The following is a 23,702-nucleotide window of genomic DNA, read 5'->3' as shown; positions in this document are numbered from 1 at the left end:
CTTGTCTCTTGCTAGTGTTTCTGTATGTGACATGTTACCTATACATTCTTTACGATATGAGTTAATAAAACTCTCATAAATATTATAACATTGTCATCGCATGACAAACATCGTTACTGTTTCAACGTGTATTCAAGTTCTATCAGAAACAGGGAGTTGTACGCTTACAGTGCATTAATACTCTATATTATTATATCAGGTTAAAAAACTAACAATTCCTAGAAAACAAATATTCTATATATAAAATAATTCACCTCTGTCTTATCTGAGTGCGTTAAAAAAATGTTGCGGGCAGGAACATAAATAGGTACCTTGTACCTACCAATAAGTACCAAATGAAACTTGTGGGAGGAAACAGGTAATTTTAGTGACAATAAATGATCTTTTATAACAACATCAAAAATCAAAAATCAAAACATATACAATGAAAAAATTAAAAACCCAACTTTATCAATATCTTAAGCATAGGTATTAAACAGAATATAACTAAAACATGATCGGTTCACCTACCAACATAAACAACATACATGGGTGTATAGTGTGTACTGTATAAGTAATGTGGATTAACCTGTATACAGTATATTAATATTGTTATAATACAAACTACTTACTAGTATTGATAATTTAAAATACATTTATTTAATGAAATTAATTGTGAGGAACTTTTTCTTTTTATTTGAAATAAACCAAATAAATATGAACATCTTGTGTGGATAAAAAGTACGTTTGTTTTACAATGACAAAAGACATAATACAAGGCACTAAACAATGCCGTTTTCATACTCGTGTTATATTATATTATAATACAGGGGTGTATATTTGAAAAGGTCTCATTGAGATTTCAACATCTCGGTTTGCTATGTATGAAAGCATTAAGCATTTGGCAAATCATTTTTATTATAACAAGTATATAATATAATTAGCAAATACTTCACTTCCACTTCGTACTAAATAATTACTTGAATACGTTTTCGTCAATATTATAATAATGGAATTAAAATGTGTGAAAACTTTAAAAAGCATAGAGTTGAGTAAGTACTTGTATAATATATAATTTACAACTTTAAAAAAATGACAATTAAAGGAAATTAATTACAAAAATTGGTGAGCAAATATGTGATACAATTAGGTAAGTACCTACCTACCTATGTTGAATTTATTTTAAAATCATCATGATTTAATAGCATTAGTATAAATGCATGTCATAATATGTAGATAATACATATTATAGTACATCATGCGCATACAAGTAATAGCTTATAGTTTAATTATAAACGTTTATTTACATATAGATAACATGTTTTTATACGTTACAATTCGAATAATTTAAAATAGTTTATTTTATTTGTATGAAATTATAATAAGTAAATAATAAAAATTGTGTGATCCTGCGTTGATGTCTGATGAGTGATGTCCGATGACATAATAAAAACTATTAAATCGGTGTAATGTATATTTGACTTTATGATAGTTGAATCTATGGAAATCTACGAAAGATAATATGATTATAATATGAACTATGGATTACCTACGTTAAAATATATATTTTGTCCATGTTATACTTAAATATTTAATTTATTCATTAGCGTTGTATAAGTACGAAAGTTATTTTAATAATTTTTATTTCAGGAGTGTTGTATGCATATTCTTAATCATAAAACCTACGTCATGCAGCTACAATGGGATGTAAGGTAAGGGATACAATGTGTAGCTTTAATGTTTCAGACAAATTCATACAAATACATGAGGGTTTGTTTTTATGATATCCACAAAATATGTTTAATGTAGCACTACCTATATGAATACATAGCATATACACTAGGGGTAATGGATGAAATAAAAGTAATATGTAGAATATAATATAATTATCTTATTGATGCATTCGTGTACCAATAGTATTATAGTAAATACATTATAGAGGTATACGAACCTGTTAAATCTGTAGGATAGAAAAGATAATAAACAAATAGTGTAGATAGGTAGATAGGATTGTTAACCGTAAAAATCCCGTTTGGCTACTTTCGCATAAACATCAAACAAAACCCTAAAAAAAAAAACTTCATTTCTCTGCCATTCGTAGGGGTATAAGGACCAATAAATTAGCTTATATACAGTGCTGTACCCATTCGTATAAACACCTAAATTGTGTTTCAAACCAACTTTTTATGTACACATATATATTCAGTGTATCTAATTAAAAAACAATTCTAAAAATTACAAAAAAAAACCACGTCGTCACCTATATTCATTCACACGTAATTGGTCTGAGGTTCCTGAGGCACTTACCGTGTACATCATACTTACTGGAGAAGTTCCTTGTAGCCAACATTGTCGTCAAAATTGCACCCTGCAAACACGTAAGAATATAGTTTGATTCGGTTCGCACTCAAAATGAACGGAAAAATTGAATTTACTTTTAATTTTCGTCTGGCGTTGAACTTCTTCAAGCAGTCGACCGTTTCCTGTCTGTGTACAGCCGAAGCAACTTTCTCACGATACTGAAACACAACGGGCCATCAGAATTACATTATGAATACTCAAGATGTTACGTTTGCATGCAAAAAGTTCATAAAAATCCAAAATGGAACGTATTTATATTTTGTAAGTATAAATATAAGTTTATTGTACACGTGAGACACAAGGATAACGGTGGGGTGTTTTCAATAAATTTATTGTCCACGCAATATGCGAGTATTATAAACGACGACCGCGTGGTACCATTAGAAAATGTGCCTTTCTTAAAAGTTGATTATTGGAAGTTCGATACGATTATTAACATGGCATAAAACAATAACACGAATAAGTTTAGAAATAACAGGTATATTAGAGAAATGAATAAACAAGTAAATGACCATAGTTTAGTTGAATTCATAACTATGTTTTTTTTAAAGGAAACATGGTTTCAGATGCATGATATACGGGTATAGTGCGTGTATGTATTTTACAATATAATTGTTAGTTTCAAAATAAATTTTTATTTGAAAATATCAAACGCAATTTGGAAATGTGGAATTTAAAGCGATTACCACTTCGGTCCATATAGTTTGTTAATAAAAAGTAAGTACAGGTATTTTTATATTTTACACCACTGAAAATATAAATGTAAAATAATCGACGGTCAACTGAATTAATGAGGTTTCAGGATGGGATAAAATTACTCACGATTCGGTTTTCTTCTGTACCTCAATAGGTTTATTCTTGGTTTGATTACCTCCTTTGGGTACACGATCATTTATTTATAAAAATCGATGAAAATAAAAACCTTAAAAGTGAATAAACTTACGCAAATCCATGGGTGCTTGAGTGCATCAGATGCTGTGACCCGTTTAGCGGGGTTCACAGTTAGCATTTGATTAATTAAATTTTTTGCGTCTGGTGTAACTGTATCCCACTCAGGCGACGGATACTAAGAAATCATACAAAAACAAATTACAGTTTCAAATGAGAAAACCAAGTAATTATATTGAAATGACTGAACATTTATTTGTACGTTTTTAAAATTTCAAAATAATGAAGTATACCCAACAGCCATAAATATAGACACACCATACACATAACAAAAATAATGTTATATTACATTTTTTTGAACATACAAGTTAATGTGTCAATCAGTGCAGAATAATTTTTTCATTAAAATAAAATGATAAAATATGGTCACACATTTTTTTTAAAATTGTTATTTTGAGAAACTCATTATTAACACTTGTAGATTTACCCCCAAAAAACTATACTGTTAGGTATACAGATTATAGCGTATAGGTACAATTTTTCCTTGATAAATTAATTTTTATATTTTATTACCTACATCTAAGGTAGGTACTTATGAGTACTATTTAAATGTATAAGTCATAAGTATAAGTTTCAGTCAAATAGAACCACCAATCACCATTCATCACAAATAGCAAACTGTTTTGTATCTTAATTTAATATTTTTGACAAAATGTATTATGAGTAGCTCATAGGTACTCTATTACTTTTATTATTTATCAATATGAGTAACTCGGAAATGTCAAATGTTTAATTTATATCGATTTTTTTTCTATAATAAAAATATATTGCGTGATAAATGTTTCAAATTATTGCTTAAAAGACATAGAGACGGTTGTAATTTTTATAATACTATTTTAAGTATTGTTGGGGTTACAATAATGTACTTACATCATAAGCGCCAGCTTTGATCTGGGCGTACAATCTATGTTGGTCTTCATCCCAGAACGGTGGGTATCCAACCAACAATATGTAAAGTATTACACCTAATTAAAACGTAAATATTAGAAAGTACTTTTATACGACTAAATAGTCACATTAACTAACCACAAGCCCATATGTCGACAGGTTTTCCATATGGTTCTTTCTTCAGTACTTCAGGTGACAGGTAGCCTGGAGTTCCAGCAAAACCTGAGAATGACGATACAAATAAAACACTGTGAACGAAAACAGACAAATAATTTCACTTGCCAAACCACGCTTGTTGTTCGCCCTGAACCTCGATGGCCAATCCGAAATCGGCCAACTTGACCGCAGCGCCTTTGACTTTGCTGGCCAATAACAAATTTTCCGGCTAGAAAATATACAAATATAGTTTTCACGGTATTAACGACTATTGTCAAACAAGTGGGATTGGGATACGATTATATACATGTTTATCTTGTTGTGGTATCTTATGTAGGTTAAATATTTATAGTGTTTAACGACATGTTAGCGGTTTTTGTTTATTATCAACCAGGGTTCAGGAGGTGTGCCAGCAGCAATGATGGGCAAGTGATAAAATGTGTAATAAACAAAAGTTATAATTTAGGTGCCTAGCTACGCCGTACATTATTAGGTGTATATTTTAAATATTATATTATTTATTGCTAGAACGCCGAAATGTAAGTAGTTATTATGTAAATGACCATAATACGTTTGGTTAACCTATACTGTTAAATGTTAATTTTAGATTCTGATTAATGTGTTATTGTGTTGACAAGATATTTAAAAAAATTTTTTGATGTCTGAAAGACACTACTTTGTATAGTAATTTTTTTTAATAATGGGGAAACTAAAAAAATATTACGAAAAAGGTATAATTACGCAACACTAATTTTTACAAAATATGTGTATTATAATATTTATTTTAAAGACATATAGGTAGTTTAGTCTTAAAATACTTTATTGGCTCTTTTTTTTTGTTATTTTTAGATTTGAAATGTAGGTAATTTTTTTATATTTATGTTGATAATAATTTTTAATATGCTCTTTCAAAACTTTTGAAAATTGAATGCCTGCAAAGTTCTTACTAGGTCCTTACTGAAATTTAAAAAAAATGAGAAAAAGCCAATTAATTTTTATGAGCGTTTGATGTTCAAATTAAAATGAAATTGGATATTCACGTACGTAAAATAATTATTTCTCCTCTAACGATTTTTGTTATTTTGTTGTAAATCAAAAAATAAATATTAATTGAAGAAACTTGAAACTTTTCACTTAAATTATTATTTTTCATACACAATGAAATATTCAAAATATTTAGACTAATATTTATGCTAGTTATTATAGGTATTTGGAATTTTCAATTTATTTAATATTGATTCTTACAAATGTTCATACAATTATTTAGGCACTGTCAAAATGCTTGAAAATTAAATAAGTTCAAGAATTCTGATAACTTTGAGTCATAGAATTATTAAAATTTCAAAACTACTGGGCACATTTTTTTTTGTAGACATTAAAGTTCAAATTCTTATAGTTATTTTGTAGTAATTCAAATAATATTATTTGTAGGGACTTTGGAAATTATCATAGATATAAGTACCTCAATCTATCTCAGTCTGTGTATAACTTCAAAGCATCTTCTTTTAGATTCTAAAAATTATATTATTTGAATGCGATTTAATGCAATTTGAATTAAAAATGTATAATAGTAAAAGAGATCTAAATCTATGATCATTTTAAAATTTAAATTATTGGTTTTTATGTAAATTACCTATACTTTTATTTTATAAAAGTGTAAATATTTATTTATTCATACATAATATTCTAACCTATATTTAATTAAGTCTTAACGTGTATTGCTATTTTATATTATATTAAAAAAAAACATGAAATATAGAAATTAGATACCTATAAAGAGTTAAAATCAATTATATTGATAAATATGGGAATAAAAACATTGGAAATATGAACAAAAATTTAAATGATTTTATGAATTTATGCATTATTGTATACGTATTTCGGTTCAAATCAATGCAATAAAATGATTAAAATTTCAAGTTGTATATTCGTTTTGAATACTTTCTGAATACAATCGAAAGTTGTATCACGCTACTAAACACTTAGTATTGTAAAATAGAGGTGCGTGTTTAAATGTATTAAGAAAATCCATTATATTTACTGCAATATTTGTTATTAAAAATAATAGGTTTAAATATCTTGTACCTATGTTTAATGTTGCGAAGATAAAATAACATAATTTAAAATCTGCTGAGTTATTTTCTTCAAATAATAGATTTATAAATGAAATCAAAAAATTATAGCTTTATGTTTGATGGACAGGAAATAAAATATAAGATCATATTTGAGGAATAAGAGAACAAAATCAGTTGGGATTATACGGGGACAACTGATGTATAAAAAGTAATTTTAAATCATTCGAGTGGAAAGGACTTTATGGAATGCCAAGATACAGATGTAAAAACATGGAATTAATCATAGAACGGAGGAACTTTTCTAAAAAAAATGTGTACGATCGAATTAATGGAGATTGTTAGGTGAGGTTTCTTCAATAACCACAAACATATTTAATACCTTTAAGATAATGTTTTTTTTTATGTATTTTAAAAGCGTAAATAAACAGCATTTAAAATTAAACACACTAAATAGAATGACACCATTTAATAATAACAAACAATACTAAATATATACTCATACTATATTTGAGATGAGGTATATACTTTGTATAATTCTTATCATTGATTTGACAATAAAAAAATTTAAATTATTTGTGGTTGAAGAAGTCCATGAAAATTATTGTAATATTAAATAATAATATAATATATTTTACTAATTATTTAAATGCCTTTTTTTTTATCTTATACTATCAAATATATCTTTAATGTACATATATATATTTAAACTTTTGTTTTGAATACTGGATACTTTCCAAATTGTATATAAACAGATATTGAGAAAATGCACATACAATCGCCGTTACTATATTAATAGAACTTCTTGTTAAAATATGACATTATTATTCAAGTATTGATATTTTTGAATTGTAATAATGAATTATAATGTAAATTAAAACTGTAATTGAATTAATTTGTGTGTATTAATTTTCTAACTTCTATTTATTGTAATTATAATTGATTTTAATATTTCATATTATAGTGCCATTATACAATAAGCTTTAACTAACAAGAAGAGACAAGAAGAGTAAAAAAAAAAAAAAATGGATAAGATAAGTAAGTAAGAACAAACTATAAATTGAAGCTTGAAAAAAATTTTATGTAAACAACAATTGTACAAGAAAGATTCTTAATAAAATAAAAAAAAGAACAAAGATCAAAGTTGCAGAATAATTAGATATTATTTATTAATTATCCAGAGTAAAAATATTATAGCCATATCTAAACATGAAACGTTAATGTAATTAATTTTTTTCATTATTAAGAATAGATGGGTACTACATATTTAACACATATTCATTTTTAATATACGGAATCAAAAGGTCTAAATTGTATGAAATAATTATTTAGTATTTCAGTTAATTTAAATTAGTTTAGTTGGACAGTAGGTATTCAAATATAGTGAAAATGAGTTAACTCCGAGTAATATATATTTGATACATAATCCGTAAATGTAATTTGCTATGTTTAAGTACAGAATTTATGTAATTTAATTTAATTATTACATGCATTTAGGAATATAATAATATCGATTTGTTTGGTTGTTTCAGTTGTTTGTTTTTAATTACATTTTTTTTAAATCATGTTTTTAGGACTAATTATTGGAGCATTTGACACTTAGTAAATGTAATTAGGACAATGAAAAAATTGTGAAATACACCGATACAAAATAGGTCATAACTCATAAAGGTAACAAACTACGTTAGGGATCTCTATAGTTGATTTTTTTCTTCGTATAGAAATATAACTTGTGTATATAAACTTTATGGTTCTATAGAAATTTTCATATATGGAGTTGACCTAAAACAATTTCGGATAGAAGTTTACTGTGCCCTTCTAACTATATAAACAATCAATAGATCGTCAAGAAGCGTCCCATAAACAAAATGTGCTAACAACCACACGGCTGTCTTCGGAGAATACCCAAAGGCAAAGCTTTACTCGGCCACAACGCCAACAAAACTCGACATCATTCTACAACTTCACACTTAAATGAAAAAATATTTACATTTTGCCCATAGTACCCACACACATCATATTACCCTCCCATCGCCCATCAACCTACCCACACTAAACTTTAATACTTAATTCGTTTGAAAAACGTCCTGCACACCTTTTTTGTTAATCTAAATACCGAAATTGAGTACCTAATATATCATCACTACATTAACATCATTACTAAATACATGTCCCTTAAATTAAGTTCATACATCACTGATACTGCACGGCAGCTTTTATATACCTTTACGTTCACCGGGTTCACATATGCTCATTGCACATAGACATATATATTTCATTTGTCTTTTTGGAATCCAATTAAGACTCTTTTAATTTGCTCCGATCATTTAACTTTATGTTATATCACGTATAAAGAACAATATTCTCAGTGACTATTTTAAAATGTGGTATTTTTATTAGAAGGTACTAACCTAGATTATACATCATTGTCTATAGATGACAAGTTAATGTACATGGGATTTTTTTTGATGAAAAAAAAAATAGGAGCATCAAGTTTATCGTTAACTTAAAGAAACTTTGGAAAAGTAAAGAGATTGCAAATCGTCAACAAACGCATAATTTTCTTTTGTGGTCTTTGATTTACAGTAAAAGATTACAATAGAGCAGGACGAAAAACTTGTTCCCGTGTGGTCTCTCGTTTCCACGCACCACTATACTATAGTGAGAATATAACAATGCACTTACAATGAAGAAAACATGAAGTTATAAATAATGAAGTAGGAAAAAGAATCTCACTTTTAGATCCCTGTGTACCACCCCGTTGGTGTGGCAGTGGTTTACACTTTCCAGTATCTGCTGAATGCAATGCGATGCGTCAGCTTCACTATAGAACTCTCTTGCTACGATGTCTTCAAATAACTCGCCACCTGTCACACTGTATAAAAGAATAAAATATTAGGTTAACTTCACAGGAGGTGAGTTCGTTATGACAATTAAATTAAAAAATAATAATAATGAAGAACTCGTTTATTTATATGAGTATTTTAGTAGGAATAATAATACAATAAATGGAATGATGATTATGCTCGTAGAATTTTCTTTATTCCCCTAGTCCTAATGATTGTGAGTAGTAAAGTCGTTAAAAATTAACTTTCGTTTTTATTTGAAACATGGTCACTATTCTTTTAATCACTTTGAAAAATCGTAAATAGCAAAGGACAATGGCTGTTTTCAAAAGATGAAAATGCGAGACACACCCTTATTTGAACAGCACCCTCGTTTATTTCGATTCCTTATTATTAATGATGCGTACAGAAGTTTTATTGTTTGAAATTACCCATTTTCAGAATTATCAGGTCTAACAATACTAAAGTTTCAACATTTTAATTTTAATTCAGTGTTTAATTATTTCGAAATGTTATAAAAACATTATTATAATATTTTACTGCTATTGATTAATACGTAATATGAGTAACCCTTCCTTACGTATCAAATCAACATACACGTGTTCATTATACTTTTTTTAAGTATTATTATTTTTAATACTGTATCTACAGTGCACCTGCACTAGAAAATTTTAAGAGTCTCTAATATTTTATTACTTATTTTTAATTTGCAGATTATGAGTAAAGTGTTAAATTGATTGATTTTGTTTTTTCTTAATTACACCTGATATAGTCTCAATTGTAATAGGAATGTTCCAAAATAATTCAGTGATCTATTTTACTGAAATTCATATCTCACTGGTACTCGAAATACCTAGTTTGTCTTTGTTATTTGTACATACATTTCTTTATGGATAAGAAAAAATCTATGAAGTTGATAAGTCAACCAATATTGACCTAATCTTGGGGACTATTCTTGGTCAATATGTGTCATGCCAAAAACAAATAAATTATTCACATAAATCGTAAACAAGGTGATTATTTTAAGACAAACCCTTTATATTTTATTTGATGTAAATAATCATAACACTTCTTTTTTAATTTTTTGTTTGTATTTTACTTGTGTTGATTTTGTTTTAGATTTTTTAAAGGATAAAATATTTTTAATTTCCCATCTAGAACAAAATATTTCTATCTAACTATCAATGTGTTATAGATACCGAATATTTTTTATTATGAACTTAATCATATTTGTAAGTAGGTAATAATTATTAAATCAAATAGGTAAATTAAATTCGTAAATATGACACAACTTTTATTTATTAAAATTTAAAATTACAATAAGCCACTTATTAAGTTACTATAAATCAATAGATACAAAATATTATGTGAAAGTGGAGAAGTCTGCAAACTAGATTTTATAATAACTCAATTTAATATAATCATTGGACTTATTTACGAAAAAACACTATTTGCATAAATATCCTAACTATAAAAATATTACAAAAATAATATTATAGTGGTTAAGCAAAAATATGTTTTTTTACCTCTTAAATGTTGACTGTATTGTCAATGCCCCCCTCCCCCAACAAGTAGGATATTATGTATGTTGGTGTCTTTGACATATATTTATTAAAATATAGCAAATCGCATAATATAGAAGTGCAGCATTGACTGATAAACTCAGTGTGTTATCTCGGAAAGAGTGGGAGATTGCAAACCCAAACGCTTGGTTTGAATATTTTAAAATAACAAATATTATGTACCGTTGCCTGTATTGGATATAGATTTATTGGGTAAACTCGATAATTAAAAAATTGCATGATTACACTTTGGTATTCTGTATAGGAAATTGAAAACAACACTCCTGAGATAATTTGACGAAATATTATTTAATTACAAACAATGACTAGAAAATTCTGATTATAAAATATGTTAAAGCGTTTGGTCGAAATTTAAATTGAATAGACCTAATTATTTAATTCATTTCTAAATATTATATAAATTATTATCTACCTAATTATTGCGTTACCATAATATACTACCTATATATTGTTATTATATAGTAATAATTATTTTTACGTCTGATGTTCGCCTTTGCCAATCCTTACAATATTGGTATCGTGTCTGCAAGCGTAATCTATTTCTGGGTCTAGTCCACGTCTTACTATTTATACATAGTCAAGGCTTCACGTTATATGTACATTGTACATGATTCTATCACATTGTAAAAAAAAAAAATACAGTAGATCTACCTACACGTATTATAACGTAAATTGTTGTATACAAACACTGCTATTATACAATACAATTATTTACTTACAGGTCGAACACGAGGTAGTGGAATAGTTCCTCTTGAATGCTGTCATGTAATCTCACTACAATCGAAATTAAAATATGAATTCGTTATATAAATCATTTAACTTAGTAATTTGTAAAAAAATATTATTACGTCATAAAAAAAACTCGCCTATATTTGGATGCTGTAATTTCCTGCATATTCTTGCTTCCCTCTCTAATTTTTGAAAATCTAAAACATTTTAAATAATAAAATAATATAGTTATTTATTAAACAATAAACATACATACATGATACATTATAGATAAAATTATAATGTATGGGCAAAAACGGCGTTTGAGATTTGGGGAGGGGGACTTAGCCTCTAAAGCCCTCAATATTTGTGCCTGTGGTAAAATGTTAATTTATCGCATTTATTCGCATAATATATTGATTATATTATGTATTATGTGTTAAATTCAAAAACATCATTAATGTTGTACTTTGAATGAGTACCTATACATTTTTAATATCTATTCTCTAAGTATAATTATATAAGTGCTTTGTATTTTAATCAATTTTTATATACCTAATGCAAGCTAACTGTTGGATATGTGTATTAATATAATTTAATCGTTTGATCTTTGTTAATAATTAAATAATAAATACCTAGTCAACTCATTCCCCCTAGTGGAATTAATTTAATTTAAGTTTTCCATTTAAAAAGCTTTTTATTTAATTGATATTTCAACACGTAGTTACCTAATGTAACTGTTATAAAGACAATTTATCAAATTTTTTTTTTTTTTTATCAGACTACAATAATACAGATGCAGTATTAATCAAACTGATGGTAATTTTTAAAGAATTTACAATCACTTATCAAAGTTGGAATAAGCACCTTCTACACACACACAAAAAAAAAAATTTAGATATATTTATCTACACACATGTATTATAATTTTTATATATTGTATTAAATACTAAATACGTACTACGTAGTGTAAATAATAATTTAATAATAATTTAAAGTGTCTTGTTTAGAAATATATAAGATACCCGTCTGTGAACTTAATTTATTATAATATGCTCACAATGGTAGAAAATCATTAGTAACTAACAATACAGATATCTTTGTAACATTAAATTCTCATTATTTTAGTTCATCCTGTTAAAAAAATAACATTTTCAACATTAAAAGTAGACTGAGTCTGGAGTTGAATGAGCTACCTAAATAGGGCATGAGTGTTTTTATAATTAAAATGGATAACAAACTACATTCAAAGTATAGTCTTGAATGTAACTCAATTTATCTAAAAATGGTCGTAAAATAACAAGGTCAGTTGACCCACACTTGACTGCTTATTTGTTTAATTTTGTACCATAAACCGTTAGAACCCGATTTTTCCAATTATTTGTAGAGACTATTTTAGTGTGCGTGTTTTTCTGTTAAGTTATTTTTATCTGTAGACACGTTTTGAAACAGTGTAAAAGCTTCAATTTTCAACAAACTAAGCTTTTGAGGATGCTGTCTGGTAGAAAATTGAATATACTTACGGAAAAAAATAAATAGGGAAAAACAAGAATTTTACACAAAACCAGTATTTGACAAAGTTGATTTTGTTTTTAATTTTAATTTGAAAATTCAAAACTATAAAACATTAAAAACAAAAGGTTTGGAGTTCAATAAAAGATTCCCCATAAGTTCTTCTTACAGCAACCCAAAAATGTCAAATAAACAAATTGTACCTACACATTTTTTTTATAATTATTCCAATATGAAATTTCAACGACATTTTATATTCAAACGAATAATAACGATTCTAGTCATAAATTCATAATGTTGTACATTTATTATTTTGTATATTGGTCTGTTCTAAATGCGGAAAACTATGGAGAAAAAAAATTTGAATAATGAAAATAATCGAGAGCACGGTTTTTTCAAATGTTGATGGATTTCAAACTGAAAGTGGAATTACAATTTCATTTAAACATTTCACAACTTTTTTTTTTTTTTATTTTACACAATATATATACAATCTGTACAATTTTGCACAATTAGCATATTTGATAAGAGTTAAAATATAATACATGAGTACTTGAGTAAGAAGCCACCCACTAATGGCACTTAACTGGAGGTTGTATGAAACTAGCTATATATTTTTTTTTTTTTTTTTTATTTTTTATTTTTATTNAGTTCCCTAACAAATCACGGCACCATCTCCTTTTTAATCGACGCCTGGGGTTGCCAGGTAATGTTTGGATGGATAGGTTTTTAATGAGTGGGTTATGGTGTGTTTGCAGCCGGGCATGAAAGATTTTGTAGAAACGTATAGCTTCTTCTGTCACAGTTTTTATTGACAGGTCATTATGTATAGTGTAATTCGAAACAAAGGGTGGAGCATTAGTAATTTTTCGAAGAGCAATATTCTGAAATTGCTGAATTTTGTTTGTGTTGGACGTTTTTGCTGTACCCCATAGTTGGAGACCATAATTTCACAACTTAAAATTTAAGTTTAAATAATTTTTATATCACTGTGATGGCATCAGAAACATTGAGTGAATCTGAAAAAATGGATGACCACAAACTTAGGGTGGGACAAGCAATTGGAGGAATAGAATATACGGCGGGATACTTCCACGAAAGAGAGAATCATGTCAATGTTACTCGTAGCTTACCAATTCATGAACACATGCTTAAAAGAATTATCGATTGAATTAATGACATCAGTGTACGAGGCAATTACTGGTATATCAGCAACATTGTTATCCTACGCGGGCCTTAAAGTAGTTGATGAAGTTCCTAAAGAGTTTCGAAATATGTTGCGACAGTTTCAGTTTTGTTGTAGGTAATTAAAAAATATTATTCGTAGGGACTTAACACTTTTCACCATTTCGTTTATTATTATTTATTATTTACTCAACACAATACAATTTTTAAAATATTTAAATGAATTTTTAGATATTTATACCTCCAACTTATTTACACCGTTCTACGGTATGTGGTAATAATTTATAACTTATAAGTTAATAAAAGATAGTAATATATTACATAAAACAGCAATATAATTGTATCCTTAGAACTATAGGATATTAGGGTATCAAAGACTACCGGATATTCTCTTTTAAAATATTCTCAGTCTATATAGGTTGACGGTCTCTGCTCGTAATCGTTTTTCATATGTAATATTTATCATTAAATTCAAATTTAACACATCTATTATGATTACAGTAACCTACTAGCTACTCAATGAAGAAATGGACTAGCAAACATCAGGCCGACATCCCCGGGTTCGTTGTTTTGCCGTTATTCGTTGAAACATTATTCTATTGTTATTGAATGTCACACCGTAGTAAAAATAGCTCTGTTTTCTTTTTTAAAACCTCGAAATTGATTAAATATATTAATTAAGCTGAAATTAAGTTCTTATCTAATATTGGAGTTCTGCGCGAGTATTGATGATTTGTTCGAATGTTTTTTATATAAATAAAATCATAATTGTGAACTCTAAATGATAATATCATCATCCTCATACGTATTTGGTTAAACAGTTACATGTTGTCAAGTATTGATAGATACAGGGTAAAAGTAATGCGCAAGCCCAAAGCTGCTCCACATCCCGTCGGTCCATCGGTTAATTTATATAGAGGGGCGAAAACGGGTCGATACCATTTAAATTTGGTTATTAAAAAGCAAAAACCATTTTGAACGTTCATTGGACATTTGTTAAAACCACTTAATCTTGTATTATAATTCATACTATTGAAAAAGAAGTGAAAGATTAAAAAAATTATTAATATACCTACATAGGTAATTAAAATATATTCACTCGGGCGAGGGGTCGCATCAAACCTCACGTGCAAACTTGGGGATCTGTTATGTCACGTTCGACGATCGTGCGAAATCGTACAACACTGCGATGTATATATTTATGCTGACGGATTTATGTATGATTAATATTATTTGTATACATACAGGGCGCAAGTACAGCTCGTTACCCCGCTCGATGGTTTGCATTCGCTGTGAAAAAACGAGGAAAACTCCGACGCAGTGATCCATTACCCTATACATGACTCAACCTCTCCGTTCTCCCCGCCAAGTATACGTGCAGTGTGCAATGTATAATACGAATAACATACAATACGTGTTTTGTTTGAGGTATACGTGTGCCGCCCACGAAACGTGACATCGGCCGCTTACGATACACGCGTTGTCCGGTCACCCAAAGCGGAGTGATGTCCAGGCTCTAGGCTGTCGTTAGTATTTATCGTTGTCTACAAAGTCCTCTATAATATCATGTCTCCTCTAGCACTCAATCTGTAGTAAATAGCATGATTTTTTTTTTATCGAAGAACACTCATTATTATTTAAAACCATAATACACGTTGAGATAACTAGTGTTTACTGTTAAAAGAATCGCATCGTCTCTCTCTCTCACACACACACACACACACACACACACTCACGCACGCCTTATATATATATTTATGGTTTGCGGTCAGATTCGTGTCGCGCCGACTTCCGTGGCAGTGCCCGATCGCCGTCGAAAAGTAAATATAAGCGCCGCACCGCCGGCGGTCGTCGCAGAGCGAGCCATAAAAGCGCGCATTTAATCAATACAGCGAGCTGCCTCTTCGCGCGTTACAGACGCTGCTGTCCGTCAGCATTCGTTGACTCTTCTTTTTCACGCTACTCTTCAAACCTCGTGGACATGTGCCAGTCCAACGACGTACCCCCTCGGACGTTTTGCTGCACGAAATTAAAATTGTTTTTTTTTTGTTTTTTAAACTTATCATTGTTAACTAAATTTGGGATCGATAATTCGTCGATTGTACTAAACGATTTTAACAAATTTCTAAATGTATCTATAAGTGTTTGGTTTTAATGTTTCTTTAATGTTTTCTTTATATGTGATACGTCTACACATTTTATATCGTATCCACTATTAATTAGTAGACATTAGAACATAATTTTAAATTAAATACATTTTTAATCTTTAAATTTTAAATAATATTATTATTTAAAATTTAAAGATTTTTCTGTTGAAAGAATGTTTGATTTTATGATAAGGTTTTTACCACTATCGCCTACGTGAAAGAATAGTACCTACTGTATGCAGTTATACATCATTACATAAATAACTATATGATATTTATAAGATAATAGTTCAATAACAAATTAAATACTGAGTATCTCAGATAGTAGAGAAAATTCAATATAAAAATATTTGTGTACTACATTTTTGTATACTTGGACATTGAGTTTTATTATGATCATACTTATATACCTACTGCTAAGAACCCATCAAACACTTCACGCTTCACTCCCGTCCCTGGTAACGATAAACTGCAATAATAATCGTCCTCTGAGAAAGAGTAGTAGGTTTGGCGACACAATAATTCACATGTAACTATAGGTTAGGTCGTGTCGGGAGAGGTTTGATAAGAGCTGAGATCGGGTCTCAGTTATTTATACGAGAGACGGAAAAAGGAACTCAAATACTGCAAAGCACCCTCCCTTATTACCATTCCACCGTTGCCGTCGCGTTGTCGTCGTGCTCGAGATTATTAATTAACAAACCGTTGCACATGTTTTAATTATAGAAAACTGCGCATTCAACACTAATTGCTTATTAATTCACACGTATATATTATATAGGTTGTTCACTTCACAAGGAATGTAATATTATGTTAACTGTATAATAATATAGAAATTAAAGCACATGATTTTCAAGTGGAGCAATATGGAATACTGATTAAACATGCTGCAGTTGAGTAGTTTCCAATTGATTACACCGAAATTTGTTTAAAATATTTATGCGTTCCAATATTGCAACCATTCAAATATTCAACACTGATTCTATTTCAATACCTACTGTAACTAATACAAGTCTACATACATGCAATAAATGGAATCATTTATCATGAACAACAAATCTATTTTAAAATATAATATCATAAAGATTGTAAGGATAATAAATATTAAATTTATATTTAAACAATTTTTTTTAATTTAAGTTTTGTACTATGATAACTAATAAATATAAAAATGTAATATTACATTTAAATTTACAAGGTAATAAGTTAAGTTATTACATTAATGTAAATAATATACAAAACAAAAATAGGAACATAACAAAAATTAAATTATTGTGAGAATTACTTAATATATAGATATATTTATGTTATTAATTTATCACATATCCCCGAAAATGTTCTTTCGTAAGACAAATAACTCAAATATTATGTTTAATTTGGACTGGTCCATTTTTATTTACAAAAAAGATAAGCTACCATTTTTCTCCAAATGTTTAACTATTTAGTCTATATTTTAGTTAAATATTTATTTTATTTGTATTAAATATACATTTTTTATATTTTTTTAAAGATAGTAAATTTGATAATAATTCAAAGGTGATTTTTTTTCGACATAATATGACTTAAAAGTATATTCATTATATTCTTAATTTGTTATTAGAAGAAAATAGAAAGTGGAGAAATATGATAAATTATTATTTATTATTGAGAGGAAAATAGCTATAGTATTTAAAAGTGTTAAGGTAAATTGTATACAAATAGTATATACATAAATTAGGAGAGATATAAATCAAGGAAGTCAGCTGAACACCCCAGCCACCTTAGACGCAACCCTCGGACCAAATGCAGACACCACATTTCAAATCTTGACTTTTTTAAGAAAATATGAATTGTACAATCTAATTTAAAAATATCATATTTAAGATTCAAAAAATGTAATCAATGTAACGTATATGACTAATGGCCTTTGTTGCCGATGTCTTTTTTGATCAATAAAAAAAAAAAATCTAGGTTAGGAAAGAGCTATCAATAGTATGCATTTTTTACTCTCCATGATTTTAATTGATACATAATGTCTTTATTAATTTCTTTTAACCAAGTTTAAATAAAATAGTATTTAATTTTAAATTATTTTATCATGGATGTGGGGGAGGGGGTTTGTAGGATGATGAAATGTATATAAAAATACCATTTATATAATAATGTGGCAATGTCCAATATCGTAGTGCCAGTACCTATTTTTGTAATCGTAACTAAGAACGTACCTATATGTGCATTACCAATTTACAACATAGAAATGGGGTATGTACTATGTACAAGTTTTATGTGCGCCTTTATGGTTTTTTCCATAGATAAAAAAAATGTATACGTAGTGTAATAATTCTTTACTACGTGCAATTGGTACGAAATTTTGTAAAAAAATATGTGGTGTCTAAAACCGATTTGTCTGTATTTTCTTTAGCGACTAACGCCTGTCAAGATACGTTTATTTATAGGAGCAGGTAAATATATATATATATATTATATATTATATAATAAATAATATAATAATACAAATTCAATTTATAGAACTAAATAGTACATATTATTTAATAATAATTGGATATTAAATGTTGTAGGTACCACACACATTGACACTGGGTCGTGTATAAGATATTTCTATAGTGTTTCCGTTTTATTACTTTTGACATACCGTAATGTAATATAATTTTAGGAGTATAAAATTTAATTATAGAAGTTTTTATTGTAATTGTTTATTATGCTATAAAGTTGAGTATACAGTATACACCCGATCGTCGGTAGATTTTGCAAAATAGTTTAATAAAGGTGCTAAAAAGCTAATTAATGCATAATATATTTTCTAATTAGCAAAAATAGAATAAATAGAATTTTCTAATTGTGTTAATATCGTATATTATACATATTAATTATATTTAACTACTATTTTTTCTCAAATAATCATTAACTTTATATAAAATTACATTTTCATAGATATGTTGTAAACTGTAACCGTAGTAGTTTTGAAATCAATAGTTTCTCATTAATTATTAACGTAGATAGTTTATGTTGATACTAACTTTAAGCTTTGTCAAAAACAATCAATTGTTTAATATAATATTATAACAATATAGCAAATTTAAAATTATAATCTTAATTAAGCTCTAGTAAAAAAAATTTACTGCTTTGAGTTTATTGTGCTCATTATATAATTAAAAACAGCTATAATTCGTGACGTGTATTTGAAAAATGAGTATTTCATAATATTAAATAAAACCAATTGCATTCTTTGATACAGTTTGATATTTTATCTCTTAAATTAACGGTACATTTATAAAATGTGAAATGTGTAAAAAATTTTAACTCTGTGTCACCATGTAATGTTTTAATAAAATAAATATTAGAAATGTATAATTAATAATGAGTTTTATAAAAAGAGGTTTGTAAGTATTTTTTAGGTTGGTATTTAAAGATAATATAGGTGTATAAAATAAAAATCAATTTGAAGCACATTTGTATTGTATAAAATGCAGTTTTCCATGGTATTTAAACGTTATTGCATTTTGGTAACTATGAAAACTCCATTACCGTACCACCCAAAAATATTTTAAACATCAGAGGACACTCAGTTTATTGTATCATAATGATTAGGTATATTTTGAAACGAAACAAATGTAATTTGAAAATGTTACGTACAATTGATCTGAATCATTATCTATTATATTATTTATATATATTAGATAATAAACTAGAAATAAATCAAACGATTAGTAACAATAACTTGATTTAAAAACTTTAAAACTGTTTCAATTCTTTTTTTACAGCTATTAACAAGTGAAATGTGAATTAAATGTTCAATTAAAATATTATAATATGCTCAATAAATAATATTATAGCTGTTAGATAGTATTACTTACTTTTTAATTCGCATACATTAATTTTGTTTACAATATTTGCAAATCTGCATTATACTGTATTAGAATTCAAATAATTTATTTTTTTTAATTATTAGTACCTAGATTTATTAAATAAAAAAAATTAATGAACTTAGTAAATTGTCTCCACAATTTACAAGTGTAGAACCTAAGAGGTTATATTTTTATTGCTCTATCGACCACCAAAAAATAATATACAATAACTCGTTTTTTTTTTATTTAAAAACCCTGGTAGGTCGGTGAAAGAAGGTCAAGAAGATATCTCTTGACTTACACTCGTATTTTTAACCCTACCTCCTTCACTGCTATCAATTTTGATTCTTGACTCTTTCTCTAAAAGCTTTAGGGTTTCACTGTTCATGGTACAAATAATAAATAATAATGCCTACTACTTGACCTTTTTTTATATTAAACCTTTATAAGAAATTAATCTCAGATCTTATTTTAAAATCGTTTTTAAACCATATTTGATGTTTTCCATTTTGTTTACTCGAATTTAAAATAATCATATTTTTAGGTTCTTAAGATAAATAAAAAAAAATAATTTACCTCGGGCTGATAATTTTTTCGTATTTATAATTTTTGCGGCGAATTCCAATCCTGTGTGCTTTTGAATGCATTTTCTGACAACAGAAAATGCCCCTCTAAAAACAAAAAAAACATATATTTGAAGTTTATGTCTATATATAGTTCAATTATATTAAATGAACGAGAAGCAATAAAATATAAAGTATAATATTATTATTGCATGGTAAAAATATTACCTATTATATCACTTACATGGCTATATAAATATTCAAAAAGGTTGGGTACATAAATCAAAACATGACCTATTTTCATCAAGTTCTCAAACTTTTTTGAAATTAAATAAACTACCAAAATCGTTTACAGGAAGCATAAACAAAAATATAACTTTTAAAATATATCTATAGATAAAAACTTTCAAGTTTTATGTTATAATAATGACGGAGATTACACAATAATCTAATGTAATCTTCACCGTTTTTAATAAAAAAATTTGAAAGCTCTATATAATATATATATATATTTATGTGTGTGTTAATGCGTTACACAAATTCTTATAATATTTAATAGTTCATTTTTAGTTTTTATAGTGAAAACAACAAGATATCTAACCTAATTCAGTTACACAAATTGCCATTTTTCGTTTTATTTTTTTTTTTTTTCAAGCGAACAAGAATTTTCATAAGAAACAAGACATAACAGGGAAAATAAAATATTACTCATGTATTTAATATTTGAAATATTTGTTTTTTATTTAATAAAGGACTATACGTCAGAAAGTATGAGAGGATAGGTTATAAATTGTCGTCATTTCGGTCTTCAGAGTAATCTCAACGTCATACAAATTATGACTTTAGTTGAAACTTGATTTCTTATTAAATCCATTTTAAATTCTGAGCGAAGCGAAGATTGTATCGATTTTATAATGACCAGTTATTTTATGTGTTTGAAGACTCTTTTTATATTAGAAAAAATGCTCTTATCATCAATTATGAAGGAATTTTCTGGTAAAAAAAATGGTACTTGGTACTTTGGGAGGACAAAATTTAAAATTCTTAATTCTTTTTAAAATTATAATCGAGAGAATAAATTATGAACATTGCTTACCAAAATGTTGGACTGTTTTCGCTCAGAATCATTTTTCATCTTATACGAAATCATTTATTATTGAATTGAACACATCTATTACAGTGCCTACCCAATGACGAAGTACACTCGACACCTTTAAGTGTGCCTACCTAATGGTTATTATTTTCTTTTTTCTTCATTTAATTAATTGTGTCACATACTCACATTTACAATGTTTTTCTATTATTAGTTGTTACAACATTACATACCTACTTATTGACATACATTTTGAAATGGAGAACTCCTTCGGTTTTATTTAGCCCATACTGGGTATGAATAAGTTAGAAGTGATCTTCTAAATAGCAGTATAGAGAACTAAAATATTATTGTATACGTATTCTAAAATATGCGTTCGTGTAAAGTAGGTAATATATTATATTATTATCTTGAAAATTACATTTAATCGGGTTTTTAATGAAATAAATAAACTATATCATATCATGTGTTGATATATATATTTACAGCTATTGTGATTTGGAAGATGTCCCGAATGCGTTCCATTTTTGATTCTTACCTTTTTCATAGACACAAAGTGACCGACGAGGTCCGCAGCCAAAACTTTTAAGAGACAGAACCAATGATGGACTATGAAAGTATAATTATTGTACAACTATATATACGTAATTTTTACAACAACGACTAACGGAGGAGAAACTGCATTTTATTTTTACCTCAATAAGGACAGGGCACCACTATAAGTCATTTACGGTCAATAAGTGTGATTCATAATAATTGTGTGAGCTGATGCGCGAACTAGTGCCATAATAGACAAGTAGAAATTTCTTTAAAAACAGATTTATAAAAAAAAATTATAATAAAATTTAATACACTCAACCAAACTTAAAATGTGTAAAAATGGGTGTAAGCAATAATAATAGTCATCAAACTTTTATGCGGCGAACGGCAGTTCACCTTAATGCACACGATACATTAAATAAGGGTAATTTCGGGACACACTCCCGAGTTCAGGAAACTCCTTAAGATTTTCCCGCAATCACAGAGGGTGTTTTTGGAAACTGCAGTTGACTCCCTCTACTTAACGAATATTGTCAGTTGGAAAAAATAATCATAAAATAATATATTAAATTCTTTCTGTGTATTCCGCCATGCAATTGAAGCCTACAGCAGACACTGATTACAGCTTAAAGCTTTCCAATTTCACCATTCCCATGGGTAATCACCACGTATATTAAAAATTATAAAATCATAAAAGACGAAAAATAATAAGTTTTGATCTTAAAAATTGCCTCTGCTGCCTCATCCTTTTCCATCAGACTACCCACCTATCATACACCAATATTCTTCTTCCAACAGGGATCCCAAAAATTCTTAGGAAAAATTTTGCTTGGCCTCTAACAGCTTACAGGTCGATAGGTGATATATGATATTGTTATTAAAATACAGCAGTATCGGTAACGGATTTAAGAGTTAAATGTTAGTCGGTGAACTCTTATAAAAAGGGGGCCTCGGCCCATAAGTGTATGATTTTATAATTTCAAAACAGTACCTTATTAATATCCTTTACGAAACCTAGATATCCAATAATCAAGAGTTATAGGACCCAACGAGGCCACCTAACGAGTTATACTGTTGAATCCGCTACTGACCCACATTTACACGGATGTGGCGAATTCGTTTTGACCCGGTCGATATTAATATATTAATATAATAATGTGCTAACGGGCTACGTATAAATAATATGATAGCAGTGTACCATATTATAATATGGTGGACGGCGTTTAAAAATATAACGCTTGAGACTCCTTCTGACGATGAGACGGCCGACTGTGCC

The 23,702-nt window shown here is 27.9% G+C and overlaps 1 protein-coding gene across 20 annotated transcripts in view; it reads right to left on the bottom strand.

Annotated features, from left to right (window-relative positions):
- LOC111029202 (calcium/calmodulin-dependent protein kinase type II alpha chain) overlaps positions 1 to 23,702 on the bottom strand; it is a 52,664-nt gene that overhangs the window by 14,423 nt on the left and 14,539 nt on the right. For 12 of the 20 annotated variants that reach the window (XM_022308117.1, XM_022308121.1, XM_022308119.1 and 9 more), the window contains exons 2-11: positions 20,807 to 20,901; positions 11,700 to 11,759; positions 11,553 to 11,607; positions 9,141 to 9,279; positions 4,459 to 4,561; positions 4,315 to 4,398; positions 4,159 to 4,253; positions 3,284 to 3,406; positions 2,415 to 2,498; positions 2,305 to 2,347 (exon numbers count right to left, since the gene is read on the bottom strand). In XM_022308117.1, coding sequence (XP_022163809.1) covers positions 2,305 to 2,347; positions 2,415 to 2,498; positions 3,284 to 3,406; positions 4,159 to 4,253; positions 4,315 to 4,398; positions 4,459 to 4,561; positions 9,141 to 9,279; positions 11,553 to 11,607; positions 11,700 to 11,759; positions 20,807 to 20,901 — 881 coding nt within the window. Of the gene's footprint in view, positions 1 to 2,286; positions 2,348 to 2,414; positions 2,499 to 3,283; positions 3,407 to 4,158; positions 4,254 to 4,314; positions 4,399 to 4,458; positions 4,562 to 9,140; positions 9,280 to 11,552; positions 11,608 to 11,699; positions 11,760 to 20,806; positions 20,902 to 23,702 lie in introns of all 20 variants that reach the window. The other 8 variants (XM_022308116.1, XM_022308118.1, XM_022308120.1 and 5 more) reach the window with 1 other exon arrangement.

Source organism: Myzus persicae, unplaced genomic scaffold, assembly GCF_001856785.1.
Source record: "Myzus persicae strain clone G006 unplaced genomic scaffold, MPER_G0061.0, whole genome shotgun sequence".
In the NCBI taxonomy this organism is placed as follows: Eukaryota; Metazoa; Arthropoda; class Insecta; order Hemiptera; family Aphididae; genus Myzus; species Myzus persicae.
This window is presented reverse-complemented; position numbering and strand designations above follow the sequence as displayed.